Source organism: Notamacropus eugenii, chromosome 2 (genome assembly GCF_028372415.1).
Source record: "Notamacropus eugenii isolate mMacEug1 chromosome 2, mMacEug1.pri_v2, whole genome shotgun sequence".
NCBI classification, from domain to species: Eukaryota; Metazoa; Chordata; class Mammalia; order Diprotodontia; family Macropodidae; genus Notamacropus; species Notamacropus eugenii.
The window spans coordinates 492,812,050-492,829,904 of NC_092873.1; the positions used below are offsets into that span (position 1 = coordinate 492,812,050).

Sequence of the window (17,855 nt, forward strand, 5' to 3'; positions counted from 1 at the left end):
GGCCAGTAGGGTTCTTTACTGTAGACATATGGGCAAAACAAATCAATCCTACTCCCATGGGGTATGATAATGATGCCTGAGGAGTCATCCAAGACACATCTTTTAACTATGGCATTGCGTTTATACCTTTCCTACATTTAGTGGGTTCTATCCAAAGGCAGTTCCAACAACTCCATGGGCACCATTTACAATTAGGTCACTATTCTCCAGATGGCCAAGTTCAAAGCTTTAGAAAGGAAAAACCTATTTTGGGAAGTTTTCTTTTTTCTTTCTGAAACTTCAACCGATATTTTTCCCACACTTCAGTACTCACTATGTATTCATTCCGAACAATGTAACCTAGTTTTCCTTGGTAGAGCTAAGTACTTTTTTTTTTTTTTTTTTTGCAAATACAATCTAATAGACTTTTTCTCCTCAAAAGATGATTTGGCACACTGGAAAATGCAATTTTTTGGAGACGGAGGACCTGGGTTTAGATTCCAGCTCTGTCACCTACTACTTGTGTGACCTTGAGCAAGTCACATTCCCTGCCGGTCTCGGTTTCCTTATCTGCAAGAGGAGGAAGGGTTGGCTTAGATGACTTCCCAACTCTAAATCTGACTTCCCAACTCTAAATCTGACTTCCCGACTGGCTTTATTCTAAAAGTAAAATGATTTCGGTGAAACATGTCCTTAAAGATTTGTTGTTGTTCAAAAAATGGTCTGCCCATTTTATGCAAAGTAGATTGTTACATTTTCCATTATGTGACATCCCACCTCAAGCCTGGGCTCCGGTCGCTACAGCCCAGCAAAGAAAGTCCTCTAAATCAAAGGTCAACAGAGACCTCGATAGAAGTCAGCATTTTTCCGATACTTCGGGCCAAAAAGAAATGGCAGGCCGACCAAGGAAGATACAGAAGGTGCCAGGAGACTGACTATCCATGACACAGAAAGAGGGAAGAGAAAGGAACGGAGAGAACTAGCGAAGAGCTGGGCTGCCAGTTGCTGGTGCCAGAGGAAGCCACGAACCTGATCCCTATGGAATGCAGAGCATCACGATGGATGTGACCAGATGCAGGGCGAGGACCAAACCGGACAAGGGATGCAGAAAGCAAGCCTTCCTTCTGGGTTCCCTCCCTTCCTCCCTCCTCCCCTACTTACCTCCTGACTTACCTATCCGGCCCCGCCCAACCCAGGCCAGGTGAGGGAGCGCACCTGCCAGATGCCCTCCCCTCTCCCCCAGAGGGCCGGCTCTGAATCCCGGGCGGTCACTCGCTGCCACCGAGGACAATGTGCCCGGAGCGGCCGTGCTGGAGACGCAATGGGCCGCCCCCCGACGTCCCCGTTGAGGGCGGGGTCGAGCACTGGGCCCAGCCTGGGCAGCGACAGGAGGATGGAGCGGGAGGCGACGCCCGGCTGGGACGTGGGCCAGCACTCCCGGCCGGGCCGCCTCCTCCCTGGGGACCCACCTTCGGGGGCGCGGCGCGTCCCTACCCACCCGGGGCAGGCTGCGCCTCTGGCGGGGAGGATGCTGCGCCGCTCCGCCCCTGCCGCGCCGCTCCCCTCGCGTCCTGTCCGGTCCTCCCCGTCCAGCCCGCCGCCCGCGGCAGCCGCTGTTTGGGGCTCCGGCTCCGGGTCCCACCGCGCGCCCAGTCCCTGCAGCAGCTGGAGCAGCTGCTGCCCGAACAGGGGGCGGGGACTACCGGCGGACCAGACCATTCCAGGTTCGTGGAGGGGTGGGGTGCATGCGGAGAGGCCTGCAGGAGAAGCGGGAGCCTCGGGAGCTGGGCGCCCCAGAGCGGACGCCAAGGTCCGAGGCGGCCCTCCGGCCGCAGCCCTGCCCGGAGGGATGCGCCGGAGAAGAGCGGGAGCCGAGATGGCCCGTCCCCGGCGGGGCCGGAAAGGATGCCTTCAGCCCGGCCTCTCCTGGCCTTCCACCCCTCCCCACGCGCTCCCGGTACGTTGGCCCAGGCTCGCGGGCACCTCCAGAACGCGGCAAACACTGGACCTAGCAACGGAGGGTGCGGGGCGTGGCCTTGTCCTTGGAGATGCTGCGGGCCGCCCGCCCGGCCGCCCACCCGCAGAGAGCTTGCGGGCACCGCGCTGCACCGGGGGCCCTGCGGCCGTGCCCGGGCTGCTGACCTCCAGGTGATGCGCACCTTCCCCCAGGAGCCCTGGGATGAGCCAGCAAAGAGCATCCTCTCGGGTCTTCGCCAGCATCCCAGCCAGGCTCGAAGACGAGAGGTCAGCTGGACACTGGCGAGACCTTCAGGTGGGCATCCCCATCCCCTTCATCTCCTCCATTAGGAGATGACAGCCACGAAGCCCGGAGGCTGCTGCGTCCACCCCACGCGTGGAAGAGTGGCGGTTAAGAGGAAGGAGGCCCTATTCCCTGTGAAGGTGATGGAGGACTACAAGTGACTTCTTTGGAGATGGACGAGGCCAATCCCCTCACCTGAAAGTTGAGGGAGGTCCAGGGACTTGCTGAAGACCATACAAGTAGTAATCGACAGCACCGGGAACAGATTCTGCTGACCCCCACTCCAGCGCTCTTTTCACTGCGTACCAAGCTGATGTCACTAGAAGGAGAGAGAAAGGAGGAGAGGGAACCAGGCACGCCCTCACAAAAATTCACCGTAGTAACATCAGAGCCCAAATATTGGCTTGGATGAATTCATCCATATGGCGGTTCTCACATTCTTATGAAAGCTTATATGGGTTTTCCCGGGATCTCTTTACCAGGATCAGCACAGGTACCCATTGTGCCTTCTATATGATGAGATGCTTATTGTTGGCAAAGACCCATGCCTCGTATTTATCTCCTTTTGATGTCCTAGCACAGTGCTTTGCTCATGCCGGGCAGTCAGTCAATATTTGTTGAATTGTGGCGGGGACATCCAGGGTTAGCCCTATATAAAAGCAGAGCAGACAACTAACATTGAGTGATTGTAGAGTTACTGAGAACCCCGATCTTACCTTCTCCTATTTGGCATTAGATCCTTAGAGTTGACCCTTTGAACAGCAATGATTTCACTGGTGTAGGGAGCACATTCCCTGCGAAGAAACTCCTTCCACCGATACCAGCTGACAATTATTCTGCCTTGGACAGTCTCTGAGAATTGCTTGAGAGAGAGCACCAAAAGGTGATTTGTCCAGGATCAGATAGCCAATATGTGTCTGAGTCAAGACTTAATCCCAAGTGTTGAAGACTGAGGCTGGCTATCTAGCCATCATTTCATTCTAGCCCACTAATGTGTTATACCTCTGGAAAATATACAATCCTAACCTTTCTGGTTTGTATTTTGATAGATCTGTGAACTCATTGGTTCACTTATGTGGGAACTCCCTCCAATTAACCAGCCAGCAACCAAACCATGACTTCTCATCCTCCTATATGTTAGTTTATCTCATCCTTGGCTGGAAAGGTCTTTTGAGAGTAAAGTGAGAAGACAGGGTGCCTATGGGCAAAAGCTGCCCAGAGAGATAAGGCATAAAAAGGAAAAGAGTAGGAGCCCCAGTGACCAATTTAGATTACTATCACCTTTGTCTATGACATTAAGCTTAAATATTCATGTAAGGAAGGCACCCTTGCTCACCATATGTCAGACAAAAACCTCTTGGTTGTTTGTTAATACCTTTAGGATGATCAACAACTTGTTTGAGGTTAAGTTGGAAGAGATGATAACCACAAAATGTGGGGTTATAACAATTCAACAGAAACTTCTTAAGCACCTACAATTTTCAAGATGCTTTGGTAGAAACTGGGAATAGAATACAAAACTGAAAAGTAATGGCTTCTGCCTTAATTTAATAGGGGATGAAATTTAGTTGGAAGAATACAAATTAAAATGAGAACTATGGATAGCAGAACTCAGAGAGGTATGCCACATTGGGAAGAGAGGGTCTCTCTTCTCTTTTTAGGAAGGAAGGCCTCGTGGTAGGAAATTGTGTCTGACTTGATCCTTTTTAAAAGAGAATTATCTATTTCAGAAACTGAGGGCAAAAAATACAGACGTGAGAGGGCAGGACAAAGTCAGAGAATAGCTAGGGATCTACTTTAAATCTCTTCCCTCTAATTTAGTGACATTGTCCTCTTTTGGTTATCATTCATTGTCCTACGAGTGTGACTACTGAGTACTCCCTCTTGATCTTCTTGAAGGATTATCATCCATGTTATATCCTCCAAGTCCTCAGGTGTCTTCTTTCCTCTTGCCACATGGTGATCTTGATGATTATTTACACTTAAACTAATCTGTGACCTCATTGGTTCATTGTTGTGGGTCTTCTCTCTAACAATGCAGACATCCACTCATCTGGGCCTTGTACATACTAATCTATAACCTAATCTGTCAATGTCCCAGCAACTCTCAACCTGTAAACTTCAGAATACAGTTATCCCTTCCACATCTCGGGTTAGGCCCAAGGTACCACCACGATCTGGAAAATCCATGTAAAATTTTTTGGCCCATCCTTCATGCCAGAGAAGTATAAATTATTACGGTATTAAAAGATGAAATATGTTAATATTAGATAATACTTTACATACATTTTATGCTTTTCTGAGTTTCTAATTTTTTTTCCTGTGTCATCTGCTGGCCTTCCCAAGATGTATCAAAATTATGACGGGAAAAGTCACCAGGTAGAAGGGTTGACTGCAGTGACAGTCTCCATTGGAAGAAGGAATTTCCTCACTGAGGAACTCTATCAATAAAATCACGTTCCAGACCAAAATACGTTACCTCAAAGGGATGAATCTCTATTTGGAAGATTTAAAACATTTATCATATTGGTGGGGATATTTCTGTGGAGGCCACCATTATCCCTCCAATCACCCTGGTTGACAGTGTTGGCATTTACTCTGACACCTCACTCTCTTTCTCTCTTACCTTCCTTATCCTATTGGTTGCTAGATCTTGTCCTTTATACTTCCACAATATCTTCTGCATTTTCTCTCTTCTCTGCACTTACTTGGTTACCGCCGTAGTTGAGGCCCTCATCATCTCTTGCCTAGACTATTACCATTACCTCCTAATTGTATTTTCTTCCTTGGGTGGAGAGAGCTCCAAGCTAGTCTATCCTCTACATAGCTTCCAAACCGATTTTCTTTGTATAGGTCTGATCATTTTGGATGATCAAACTCCATTTACCTCCAAAAACCTCCATTTACCTGTAATATCTAATACTACCTCCAATGTTTACCTTGTTGAACTTTTAACAGCCTGGCCCCTACCTTATTATTTATCCCATTCTATGTCTAGTGAAACTAGATTTCTTAATGTTCTCGCCATAAGATACTACTACATCTCCCATCTCTGTACCTTTGTGCTGACTGTCCCCTGAGCCAGGAAGGCATTCCTCTTGACATTCTCCTCTATCCTTTAAAACACTACTCAGATTATACCCACTTGAAGGTATTGCTCTTTCTCTAAGTTACTGGTGTCTTCCTCACCAAAAAAAAAGGGGGAAAATTACTTTGTAATTATATGCACATCTCTGCTGATGAATGAGACCTGTGAGAGCAAAGATCCTATTTTCATCTTTCTGTCCTAAGTGCCTAACGTAGCACCTATCAAATAATAGGTTCTTAAAAGTGCTTGTTGGTTGGTTGATTTTATCAGCTAATGGTTCAGTTATCATCTCTTGGCTGATGACTTCCAAATCTATATATCCATTCGTAATCTCTCTCTTGAGTTTTGGCCACGAACTGACTGCTTTGCTGGACAACTCCACAGGCATCAACATATCAAAAACAAAATTTATTGTATTTCCATCCAAATCCATTATTCCTCCAAACTTTTCTGGATTTTTTAGGGAACTATTATCCTTCCAGTTACACAATCAATAGACACTTATTAAGTATCTGAAACATGCCAGGCACTGTGCTTAGTGCTGGAGATACAAAAAGAGGCAGAAGACAGTTACTGACCTCAAGGAGTTTGTAATCTAATGGGGGAGAAAACGTATGAACAAATATATACCAAGGCTTATAACTTTACCGTTATTTTTGACTCTTCCCTTTCCTTCACATCCCATCACTTAACAAGTTTTATTAATCCTACTAGCCTCCAGAATCTTTTTGCAGATGGTTTGTTCTTCCATTCAAATATTCTCTATCTGATTTCAGTCTCTTGACAATTCTGGCATGAATTATTTCAATAACCTCTTAATTGGTAACATTCTTTCCAGTCTCTTTTCTCTCTAGTCCATCCACTATCCTACTACCAAAATGATGTTTCTAAAAGCACAGCTCACTGCACCACTCCCTTATTCTATAAATTTCCTATTCTGTAAATGATAAAATACAAAATTCTCAACCTAACATTGAAAGTCCTCTACCATATAACTCCAATCTACCCTTCCGGATTTATGATGCATCATGCCCCTTTGTGTACCCCCAGTTCAAGCTACGTTGACCTATTAACTGTTGCCTGTACACAACATTCTATCTCCCGTCTCTCTATCTTTACTCATGTCTGGAATCCTCTCCTTCTGGATTATTCCTCCTCCTGCCCATGGACTCCCTAGGCTGTGTCAAAGCACAACTGAAGTGACACTCCCTAACCAAAACCTTTCCTGACCCACCCATTCTCCAGTGTCCTCTCTTCTCCTTGAAAACTACTTGCTGTATCATTTCATGTATGTTAAGTATTTACTTCTCTGGCTATCTATTTGATCACTTCAGTAAAATGTAAGCTCCTGAGGGTAGGAATGGTTTTGTTTTTGTCTTTATATCCTCAGTACCTAGTTCAATAGTTGCACATAGTAAACGCTTAATATATACTTGTTGAAGGAAGAGGGGACTTTTGCCAAAAACTGAAATCAAGCTTACTAGCCCATAGTTTATAGACAACCTTTTCTTCCCCGGTTGAAAAATCAAGAACATATTTGTCTATCTTCAGTCCTGCTTCCCCTCTCTCTATCTCCATGACCAACATTTCAGATATCACAAAAAGTGACTCAGCTATCATGTCCACTAGTTCTTTGAATATCCAAAAATGTCCTTCATCTGGGCCATTGACTGAATTCATCAGAGGCAGCATGATGGTCCCTTATTAACTTCCTACTTATCTTTGGTAGCACTTCCTGTTAGCCATTTTTTGGTTCTGCCATTTCTAGTACAGAGGTCATTTATGCCTTTTCTTTCTCAGAGAAAACAGAAATGAAATAAGAATTAACCCTCTCTTTGTTTTTAACCAGTTGCCATCCTCCTTTCCACCCCAAGCAGCCTTCATATCCTTTCCTTCATCCTCTTCTCTACCCTAACTACCAAACCCTATTTGATGTCATTTAACTTTCTTCACCTAAAATGCAGCTAACTCTACATTTTAGCATTCCTAGAAACTATGTTTAAAGATTTGGACCACACTTTCATTTTCATATATATGTACATATATATATGCATATTATTTATTTATTTATTTTTAGTCAGTTTAAAAAATTTAAATGTAATTTTAATTAATTTTTAATATAATATATTATAGTAATATATAATAATAGAGTAAATTTTTAATTTAATTCATTTTAATCAGAATTCACCTGAGCCTTCACCTGGAGGACCCTTCAATTTTATTCTTAAGAGTCTCCTGTCTCTGTTGACAACTAGGTGGCCCAGTGAGTAGAACATTGACCCTGGAGTCAACAAGACCTGAGTTCAAAAATACAGCTTCAGACACTTGACACTTAATAGCTGTGTGACCCTGGTCAAGTTACAATTGCCTCACAAAAGAAGAAAAGATAAAAAAAAGAGTCTCCTATCTGTCTTGGGCTAATACCCCATGTGTAAATGATGCCCATGGAATCCTATCGATCAATCAGTCAGTCAGTAGTTAATTAGTGCCTACTATGTTCCAGGGGCTAAGAATACAAAAAGTGTCAGATGTTAGTCCCTTCCCTCAAGAAGCTTACAATCTAACAGGAGAGACAACTTGCAAACAAATATACACAAAACAAGTTATGTATAGGATAAATAGGAAATAGTTAATGGAGGGAAATTACTACCAGTCCTTCCTCTGAACCATCTGAAATTTGCTCTCTCCAAATCTATGTGGGTCTCAAACTATGTCCAGTATTTTATCTATTCTGTATTGTATCTAGCTTGGTGAACAGAAATGAGCAATTTTAAACTTCCCCAATCCTTTTCAGTTTGAAAACTCTTTTTACTTAAATGTATATTCTGCCAAGCAAATTCATTCTTATTCCTTTTCGTCAGGAGCAATCTATTTCTGACGAAGAACAAGACTGTCATCCCTATATTTTAAGCCTTGATCCAGAAATCTAAATCCCTTTCTCAGAGATGATTTTCTTAACCAGCTGTTTCATTCCCAAATCAGTGTTTCTTTTCAACATTGCTTTCCTCCCATGAGCAGCAATGATTTAAAAACACCACCAGTGTCCCAATGGTCTTCACTTTCTTGGCAAAGTCGTCATAATCTTTGACCATGTGATTTCTAGGTTCTTTCAGACAATACCATTTGTGGCCCATGGAACAGGGCTTGGAGAAGTTCTCTGCTATCTCCTATATAAATGCCTCAGTGCCTCTCATCTGGGAGATACCACCCACTCCTATTCTTAGCTTCTTCCTATGACCTATCCTGGATGGCCTCTAGCTGGCCAGGACCTACATATCTATTGAATCATTCCTTGAAGGAATGCTTTGTCCTCAGAGAAACTAGCTCTCCCTCTTCTGGAAGAGCCTCAGATTTCTATGCATGACCATCTTTTTTCCCTTTCCACTTCTCTGAGATATTCTTCCCTTCTTCACCTTCTTGGCACAGATCAGGTTTGAGCCCTTTGGCCTTTCAGGTCTTTTTTCTACTTTTCTTCTGCTTTTAAAGGTATATTCATTTTTTCCTGATTTCCTGAAGAGTGAAAGAAAATTCCTGAAATGTCTTCACTTCCTCTTCTAAGAGATCAGGCTTTACTTTAAACATAGATGGCATTTGCTTTGTCATAACAGAAATTCACAGTGAATTCAGTTTGTTGCAAATAAGAATTTTTCATGCTATCCTTATGAGCAAAATGGAGACCAGTGGCCTGTTAAGATGGATTCATAACTCTTTGAATGACTGGACCCAAAGAGTTGTGATTAGGGAGGGACATAGGATTCTCTCCTTGGCCCTATTCTGTTCAACAAAGTCATCCGACTTGGATGGAGACATAGCTGGTGTGCTATAAAACTGAAGTGAGGAACCAAGGAGATCTTGGAGGGCTAGAAAAAAGTAGTCAAATCTAATAAGATTAAATTTAATAGGTATAAAGGTAAAGTACTACACTTGGGTTGGAAAAAAATATCAACTGTACAGGTACAGGATGATGGGGGAAACATGATCAGACAACAGTGCATGTTAAAAAAAAATGGCCTGGGGGTTTAGCGAACTAAAAACTCAATATGAGTCAGTAGTGTTGACATGACAACCAGAAAGGTAATGTAATCTTTAGCTGCATTAATAGAAGTATGTTCTCTGCTTAGACCACATCTGGAGGATTGAATTTATTTCTTTGTAGGGGCTACATTGTAGGAATTATGCTGACAAGCTGGAGCAGGTTCATAGGAGGGCAACCAGTATGATTAAAGGACTGTAAATACATCCTATCCAAGGATAACTTGAAGGAACTAGGGGTGTTTATCTTTGAGAAAAGAAGACATAGGGACAGGATAACTATGCTGACATCTTTTAAGGGTTTCATATGGAAGACTGATGAGATGTATCCTTCTTGGTCCCATAGAGTGGAACCCAGAAAAGACAGGGAGAAGGAAATTGCAGAGGCAATTATTCTTGATGTTTACAAAAACTTTGTAATACCTTTGTCCAAAGTAGTGAGTCTCTCTTTAATGCCTTCCCTAAATCATTTAACAGAAGAAATTAAATGTGTACTTTCTCCTCAGTTGGATTTGATTTACTGGTAACCCGCTGAGATCCCTCCCTGTTGAGAGATCCTGTCATTCCCTTGGAAATGAGCTCTGCCCTTCTTCCTTCATTCCCCAAGAAAGGGAAGACAAAATGAAGGTTTGTAACATGGGTAAAATTATTCCCATTCATACATAGGAGTGGGCTGGCTCTGCCTACACATGACCACTGTTAGAAATCTTTATGAGGAAAACAACACATACATGCAAGCAATAATCTTGCTCCTTGTATAATAGATGTCCTGTATATTCCAGATCAAAAATTATGTCTGTTTTATTTGAAAAGGCAAAACCATGTTTCTTTGTTGGTAGCCTCAGGCACTAAAATTGACTGAGGAACTCTTCTTCCCTTTGCCAAATTTATGCCTTTCGGGTCTCAAGAGAAAATACTAGAGTAGTAGAAGAAAGGTGCATGAAGGAGAAATCTTAAAATAGAACTTTATTAGAACTCTCCTGGACTTAATTCCAATAACAAGTTCACTGGAAATGTTGAATATACAAGCAAACCAATGTGTTTTTCCTTCATTAAAACATTATTGGTATCCTTTGCTTTACATCACTTCCCATCCCTTCTCAGGGAGCCATCCCTTGTAGCAAAGAATTACAAAGAAAAAGAATTGCAATAAAATCAAGTAACCCATCACCCATGTCTAACAGTATATGCAATATTCCATACATGTAGTCATCTACTTCTGCAAAGGAAATATATTTTCTCATCTCTTCCCCAAGGCCAACCTTGATCATTATAATAACCCAATGTTCAGTTCCAGTTTTTTTGTTCTTTTCTTATATCATTATGGTCATTTTGTACATTTTCTCCATTGTTTTCCTTACATCACTCTGCATTAGTTCAAATAAGGTCATCCTTTGTTTCTCTGAATTTTTCATATTCATTGCTTCTGATGGTACAGTAATAATTCATTGCAGTCATGTACCACCATTTGTTTAGCCATTTCCTAATGAGTAGAATCTAGTTGTTTCCAGTTCTTTGCTTCCACAAAAAGTACTGCTATGATTGTGTTTTTCATATATTTGGGACTTTTTGTCTTTGACCTCCTTGTCAGTATATGGAATATACTTTCAGCAGTAGAATCTCAGCATCAAAAGGTTACAGCCCTTAAAATTGGCTATTTCCATATTTTGCCATTATCTGTGTACATACCTGATATAATCTGGCTGCTTTTCATACTTTTTTTTCTATAGTATCATTTGTACCTCTTCTGTACCTCAGGGGAAATGTTGTTAAGGGGCCCAATTGAGGTATTTCTACTGTTTCCCTTAGGGACTATGATGTTAGGGGTCTAGTTTTGTACTTCCACTATTCTTGGTGGGAAAAAAGCATTTTCTTGAAAAACATTAAGCAAGACAGAAAACAGATATATTGTTAACAGAAGTCTTCACCACTCTTCTGGAGGTGATCCAGCATAGACTCTAGATTGAGAAGGGTTTCCTATGGATAGTCTTCACACCCTCTTGTGTGTGTATGATGAGACTATGTCAATTGTATCAAGTCCCAAGATCATGCAGAGATTACTAGAAAAGATCTGCATTCACTCAAAAGTGTTTGAGCTATCCATCTACACAGGAAAGACCAAATAGATAAAGAGTGGTTATTGCCCATTATTCAACATGTATCTGAATGCAACTAGGATAAAAAGAGAGGGAAGAGTGGGGGAGGGAAATCTTTGCGTGAAATATCTCCAACAAGGGTCTGGTAGCCAAGATACATTGGGATTTAATACAATAACCCAAGATGAAGAGCCATTCTCAATGGACAAATGGTCAAAATATATGAATAAACAGTATTCAAAAGATTGCCAATTATTAAAAAAAAACATAAGAAAGATTCTTTCAAATCACAAATTGAAACATCTGAAGTTTCACCACACTCCCAGCAAATTGGTAAAGATGACTCTAGTCTACAAATGGACCTTTTATTTCATTGATGTAGGAGTTCCTTTTAGTGATGTAGATGATATCCCATCCATGCTTGCCCATTCTTTGTGAAACTTGCATGCTCTTCTGTAAATTCACCATAGGTAGTCCACCCCACATGTTACAGGCTTTCCTCTTTTCTTCAGTATCTCAAGGGTACCAATGGAGCCCTCTGGCCATCCACCTACCATCTCTAAATCTTATCAAGTGATCATTCCGCCAACTTCTGATAAAATGCTTTACTCCTATTCTTTGAGGTTCCTATTTAATTGCAGCCTATTCACACCCAGCATGCTGCTTCAGTTTCATTCATATGAAATGTTCCAATGTTTTTAATACAACAACTGTTTAAATCATTTGACAAACTGATAGGAAGAAAACTCAGAATCATATTTTGGTCTTTTTCCTTAGCATGAGATAATGTGTGGAGGGGAAGTATTCTGCAGCAACAGATATTATCACTAATAAAACTCCAGGTCCCCAGGTCTCAGTAGTTATATGACTACATACCTATTTGTCTATCTTTATTGTTAGATTAAATTGTAGATATGTCTCACAGCACCATTAATGGTACCCCATAAATCACATGAGAGTAACAATCTTTCATAGGTCCTTTGAACATTCCAAATGTTCAATATGACAACCTTTCCTTATTTCAGTACTTCAGGAATTCCTGATCTCATCCATGTTGATGCTTTCTCCACCGATGCAGAGCAAAGCCTTTCTGTCTCTTAGTAGACTGTCTTAATGAGTCTGTGACCCGAAAATTCATCACCTAGTGGGTGACAAGCCTCTCGGAACTTAGCTGGGCTTGATCCTTGGACATGAGATGGGCAATCTAATCACCAGGCCAGTACTCCAAGCTTTTCTGGCGTGGTTCAACCTGCTAGAGCTCGTTATTTTCTGGCATCACCCTCCAGAACCCAGAGTTAACTCTGGGTTACAACGCAAGCCAGTGCTACTTTTTTAATCTTTGGAGTTTATAACTTAACAAGTATGGATTGTCACAAAGTCTGGCATCTGAATGCGGATGATGTATGAACCTTTCATTTCAGTGCTGTTATTTTAATTACAGCCTTATTATTGTGGCTTTCCCTTTAATCTGTAGAGAATAAACACAATGTTCCCACTCCTATTTGAGGAGGAGAAAAACATTGCGAATCCATTTTGTCCCTAAGTGAATCATCCTGTCTAAAATTTCCGGGCAGATGTTAAATGTAAAGTCTAGTGTTTTGAAGCTTGATGAATCAAGATCATCAGTCCAGCTACTCCCTCCACTGGTAGAGATGACAACCCGTCCTGGCCTTCACATTTGACACTATTCTTGTCCATGTTCCTTCACTGGGGACATGGCCATTGAATTCAATGACGTTTTCTGAGTATTTCTCTATATATCAGTGCAACACTCAAATGATCCATCTCTTTTCAGTCTTGACCCCTTCCCCACCAGTTCCTCACTGAACTTCTCACTTCCTTTGTACCTTCCTTGTTTGTACATAATTGTTTGCTTGTTGTCTCCTCCCATTAAAATGCAAGTTCCTTGAGGGAAGGTAACATATTTTTTGCCTTTCTTTGTATCACCTATACACAGCACAGTGCCTGACCCGGAGTCAACTATAAATGCTTGTTGAATGCCTACCTGTTTCTCTGTAGCTCCCATTAATGAATTTTTCCCTTCCTTTTAGAGTAATCTTTATCAGGAATGATATGGTTTTGTTTTTTCCAGTTCTCATGCACAGGTTACCAGCAGTGACTGGCAATGTGCTACTTAAACCCACCACACATCTTTCCATTGTTCTTTGGTTCATTTGCAGTTTTGATTTTCTAAACATAAGGTGTTCCATGATTCTCAGCTACATAGAATTGTGGAAGACCATGAACTTTAGAGAATCACAATCAGGATTTTCCAGGCAGAGTTTCAGTGTCATGGAGCCACTGGGATCGTTGAACATGCTGCTTGGGTTTCCAAATGCAGCCCATATAAATGGAGTAAAAACACAATTATAAAGTCTTACTTGAGAGCAAAGTCTTTCTGGAGAGCATTTTCAGTATTTCTCTAGTGCCAAATAAAGGTTTTAAGTTTCTAATAAGTAAGTAAGTCATCAACAAGTAATCATTAACCCTAACTGAGTCTTTCCATACAATAAAAATATTATTATTATAATGTCTGTACCTAACTCCTAAACTATAGGGACTGGGTCTGCTTTTAACTTATCTCTCTGTCTAGCCTATAACCCTATAGTATTAAAATATGAGTTAAAGGAAAAGTTTTTTTGTGGAATGCTAGACATCCAACACTATACCTGACCTAGAGGGGTTTACAATTTATTGTTACACTGATGTTATATACAAAAGCATGTATCAGAACATATAGCACGTACTTACACTTTACAGACATTGCCGTGAATGGATAGAGGGCAATACCCGCAATCAGCTGGAATGCTGCCTCAGACACTTGCCAGACATGGACCCTGAAGAGGTCACTTAATTGCCTCAGTTTACTCTTAAGAGGTGCTAATTGTACTCAGTCCTCACAGAAACATCTCAATTCAACCTAACATATAACTCTGCACACACTAGGCCCTTAATAAATGAATTGAGTATGATTAGAATTCCCTGCTTCCTTGAAATGAGTTCCTAGGTTACCTTGGAACATATAAGAATTGTGTGTAGTAAAACTAAGTACCAGAATCCTCTCTGAAGTGCTGCCACCCGAGGACAAGCCTAGGAAAGGTCAGAGTGACTTATCACCAGAATTTTGGCACACTACAGACACACAAGACATCCCAAAGGGAAACAAGCAAGACGTGCTTTTTACTTGTATTACTTTCAGAGGAGGATTAGAGCCCAGGGAATATATAAAAGGCAAGGCCCATTGGGAATTTTGACTGTGAAACATATCCCACACTTTCCAATTCATTATCATGGGAATCCCATACTACAGTGGCCCCATCCACAGGATTCCTCCCCTCTCTTTGCTTACACTGCATCACGTGGCACTTCTTGCAGCCCTTTTTGGAAGATGCAGAAGGATACAGTATGAGGAAAGAGAAGGAAGGAATCCTGCAGCTGTGGCTACAGTAGTTGCTTTGGCAAAAATAATCTCTGTGTGGCCAACCTTCCAGTTATGAGTCATTCTGACCCACACTAGGCTGGGCCTCAGGTGGCAGGACTTCAGAGAAGGATTCCAATACTGCGTTTGACTAAATATAATTCATATGCATTCCAGGGTAACCCAGGAACTCAATCCAAGGAAGAGAGGATTCTGGTACTATTACGTTCATTTATTAGGTGCCTAGTGTGCCTAGGATATTATAACAGGTGCTTAGGAAGACATAAAATTTACATGAAATGTTTTCTCTGCCCTCACGGAGCTAATGCCTACCAGGAGGATAAGATCATGGGAGCACAGACTTGGACTCAAAAGGGGACTGTAATCTGGCCCTTCATTTTACAGAGAAGAAAATTGAGGCCCAAAGACATTAAAGCTTTTCCCAAGGACCCACAGGATTCAAAGCCAGGTCTCAACTGTCAGTATATGATAACTAACATTAGAGAGGGGTCAACCAAAGCACTTTAAGAGAGCATGGTACAATTAGAAAAATAATAATTAACCTGAAGTCAAAAGGCATTGAGTTACAAATTCTTCTTCCAGTGTTTACAAGTTCTGTGACAATGAGAGATTCACTTAACTTCTTCCAGCCTCAACTTCCTTACCTATAAAAGGGGGAAATCCCACCAGTAGTATTCATCTCACAGGCAGCATGGTATAGTTCTCCCATTTTGAGAAGAGGGAAGACCAGGCTTCTGTGGTTCTGAGAGTACCTTTTCCCCTACCCTAGCCCTAGCTTTTCTTCTCTCTTTTACATATTGCCTTCTTCTGTTTGAATGTAAGTTCCCCAACGGAAAGGACTGTGGGTGGTTTTTTTTTCATGTATTCATATCTACAGCACTTAGCACAATTTCTATTACATAGCAAGAAGTTAATAAATATTTGTTGTCTGCCTCTTGCCTTGATGTAGTACATAGGAAACAGCATAACGGATAGGGTGTTGGAGTTAAAAATCTAAAAGTCTTAATTTCAAATCCTGCTTAAACATTTATTATCTGTGTAATGATTGACCTTCAAATTCCCTTATAGCTTTAAAACTATGTCCAGGGTTTTGTAAACCTTAAAACTCATCTGTCAGTCCTTATAATTAGTGACATATTAAGAATCAGTCAGCCAGAAATTAACTCATCTAGAATGCCCAGGTATTATTACCTATAGAGTTTAAAACAAGGTGTAATATATTTCAGTGGATTCCTGATCATCTTGGTAGGATGACTCCTTTCACTGGGACAGATAATGACATCTTATCTTTTAAAATTTTTATGCATGTATTTCTTTAAATTCTTTACATAGGATATACAACCAATGCACCAGGGGTTTTTTCTATGTTAAGGGTATTAATGCAGGATTAATGCAAATAATGCTTTATCTTTGTTTCCTTGTAACCTAGTAAAGTGCACACAAGTGATCAATAAATGTTGAATAAATGATAGCTACCTGATTGCCTCAACTCCTTCTTTAGATATATCTTCTTGTGCAATTTGTTGTCCATGACATAATGCAGTCCATGTACACCCATACCATATCTTTCTTTTGCATTTTAGATCACCTGCAACTTTGATTCTATGTTTTGTAGGCAGGTAGCATCAATAATGGAATATTGGTGTTCAATAAATTAGTCAAAAAATTAAATGCCTACTCTGTGTCAAGCACTGTCCTAGTTCTTGAGAATACAAATATGAAATAATCCTGTCTTCTGTCTGATATGTTTCTGTAACAGTGAACAGCTTGGGATATATTGTTTAATTTCCCAACTGTTACTAAAACTGATCTTTTTCTTTTAGTCAAATTTGGGTCCAGCTCATGTCTATCATCTGCACCTATCCAAGTTATAGATAATACTAGACTAACTAAAGAGGTTATGCATGCATTTATGTTTTGTATAACATAAACAATGAACTTCTTTGTTGTAGGAGTCTATCCAGTGGGAAATAGCTAAATTTTTTGTCACATGAATGTGAATGGAATTTTTTTTAACAAAAGAAAGAATTCAAAGAAGTGTGTGAAGATGAATATGAACTGATGCAAAGTAAAGTGCACAAAACCAAGAAAGCAACATATACAGTAACTACAACAATAGAAGAAGAAACTAAACACTATATAATTATAGTGATGAAGTTTGGTCCTATTGGGGAAATAGAGATAGAAAATATTTCATATAATGCTCAGCAAGTTGAAATGTTAGTTTTGCTGGACAAGTAGAGGACAACCTAAATTATATCAGTCTTAAAATTCTCATCATAAGCAAAACCAGAAGACAGAAGAAAGTTACAATTAAGTGGAAGGATGACTCACAGTTTGTCCTTGGAAATCAAGTATCAGCAGAATTGATTTCATCTTACATCCAGAGGAAGCAAGAAACATTCATGGAACATTTAGTTAACTTGTGTTTAGTGTTCATGTTGAATATAAGTTTAAAAAGAAAACACTGAGATGATTGTACATTATTCTATATCTGTTGTATTGGATGATAATGGAGAGAAATTCTTGAAAAAAAATGAGACTTCCCAAAATAAATAAACATATACTCTAATTCTCATTGACTCAAAAGAAAAATTAGGAATAGGGAAGGATAAATGAAAAAAAAATGATCAGAAATAAGGAATGATTGAAGCCAAACACTATGTAACTATGCCTGAGGTTACTAAAGTATACACACTTTTTCTCTCAGCCGTGCCAATAGTAAGCCTGTATCTCAAATAGATCAAATAAAAAGGAAAATGACCTATACAAAAATATTCACAGCAACTCTTTTTGTAGTAGCAACGATCTAGAAACTATATAAATGGGATGCCTGTCAGTTGGAAGGATGGGTAAATAAATTATTGTTTATGATTGTAATGGAATATTCTTGTGCCATACAAAATGATGAAGGGTATGGTTTAAGAGAAACCTGGGAAGACTTGAATAATAAACCGATGC

General features: G+C 40.8%; 2 protein-coding genes across 7 annotated transcripts in view; one reads left to right on the plus strand and one right to left on the minus strand.

The window, feature by feature from the left end:
* The window catches only part of TTLL7 (tubulin tyrosine ligase like 7), a 233,682-nt gene extending 232,113 nt beyond the window's left edge, over nt 1–1,569 (minus strand). For 4 of the 6 annotated variants that reach the window (XM_072648853.1, XM_072648847.1, XM_072648852.1 and 1 more), the window contains exon 1: nt 1,478–1,569. The gene's annotated coding sequence lies outside the window, so the exon portion shown is untranslated. Of the gene's footprint in view, nt 1–1,152; nt 1,250–1,448 lie in introns of those variants that run through there. The other 2 variants (XM_072648848.1, XM_072648850.1) reach the window with 2 other exon arrangements.
* On the plus strand, nt 375–17,663 carry LOC140529873 (uncharacterized). The gene is made up of 2 exons (XM_072648855.1): nt 375–2,732; nt 16,847–17,663. The coding sequence occupies exon 1, from the start codon at nt 1,270–1,272 to the stop codon at nt 2,284–2,286; it is 1,017 nt and encodes a 338-aa protein (XP_072504956.1). The 5' UTR covers nt 375–1,269; the 3' UTR covers nt 2,287–2,732; nt 16,847–17,663.
* The last annotated feature ends 192 nt before the right edge of the window (nt 17,664–17,855 follow it).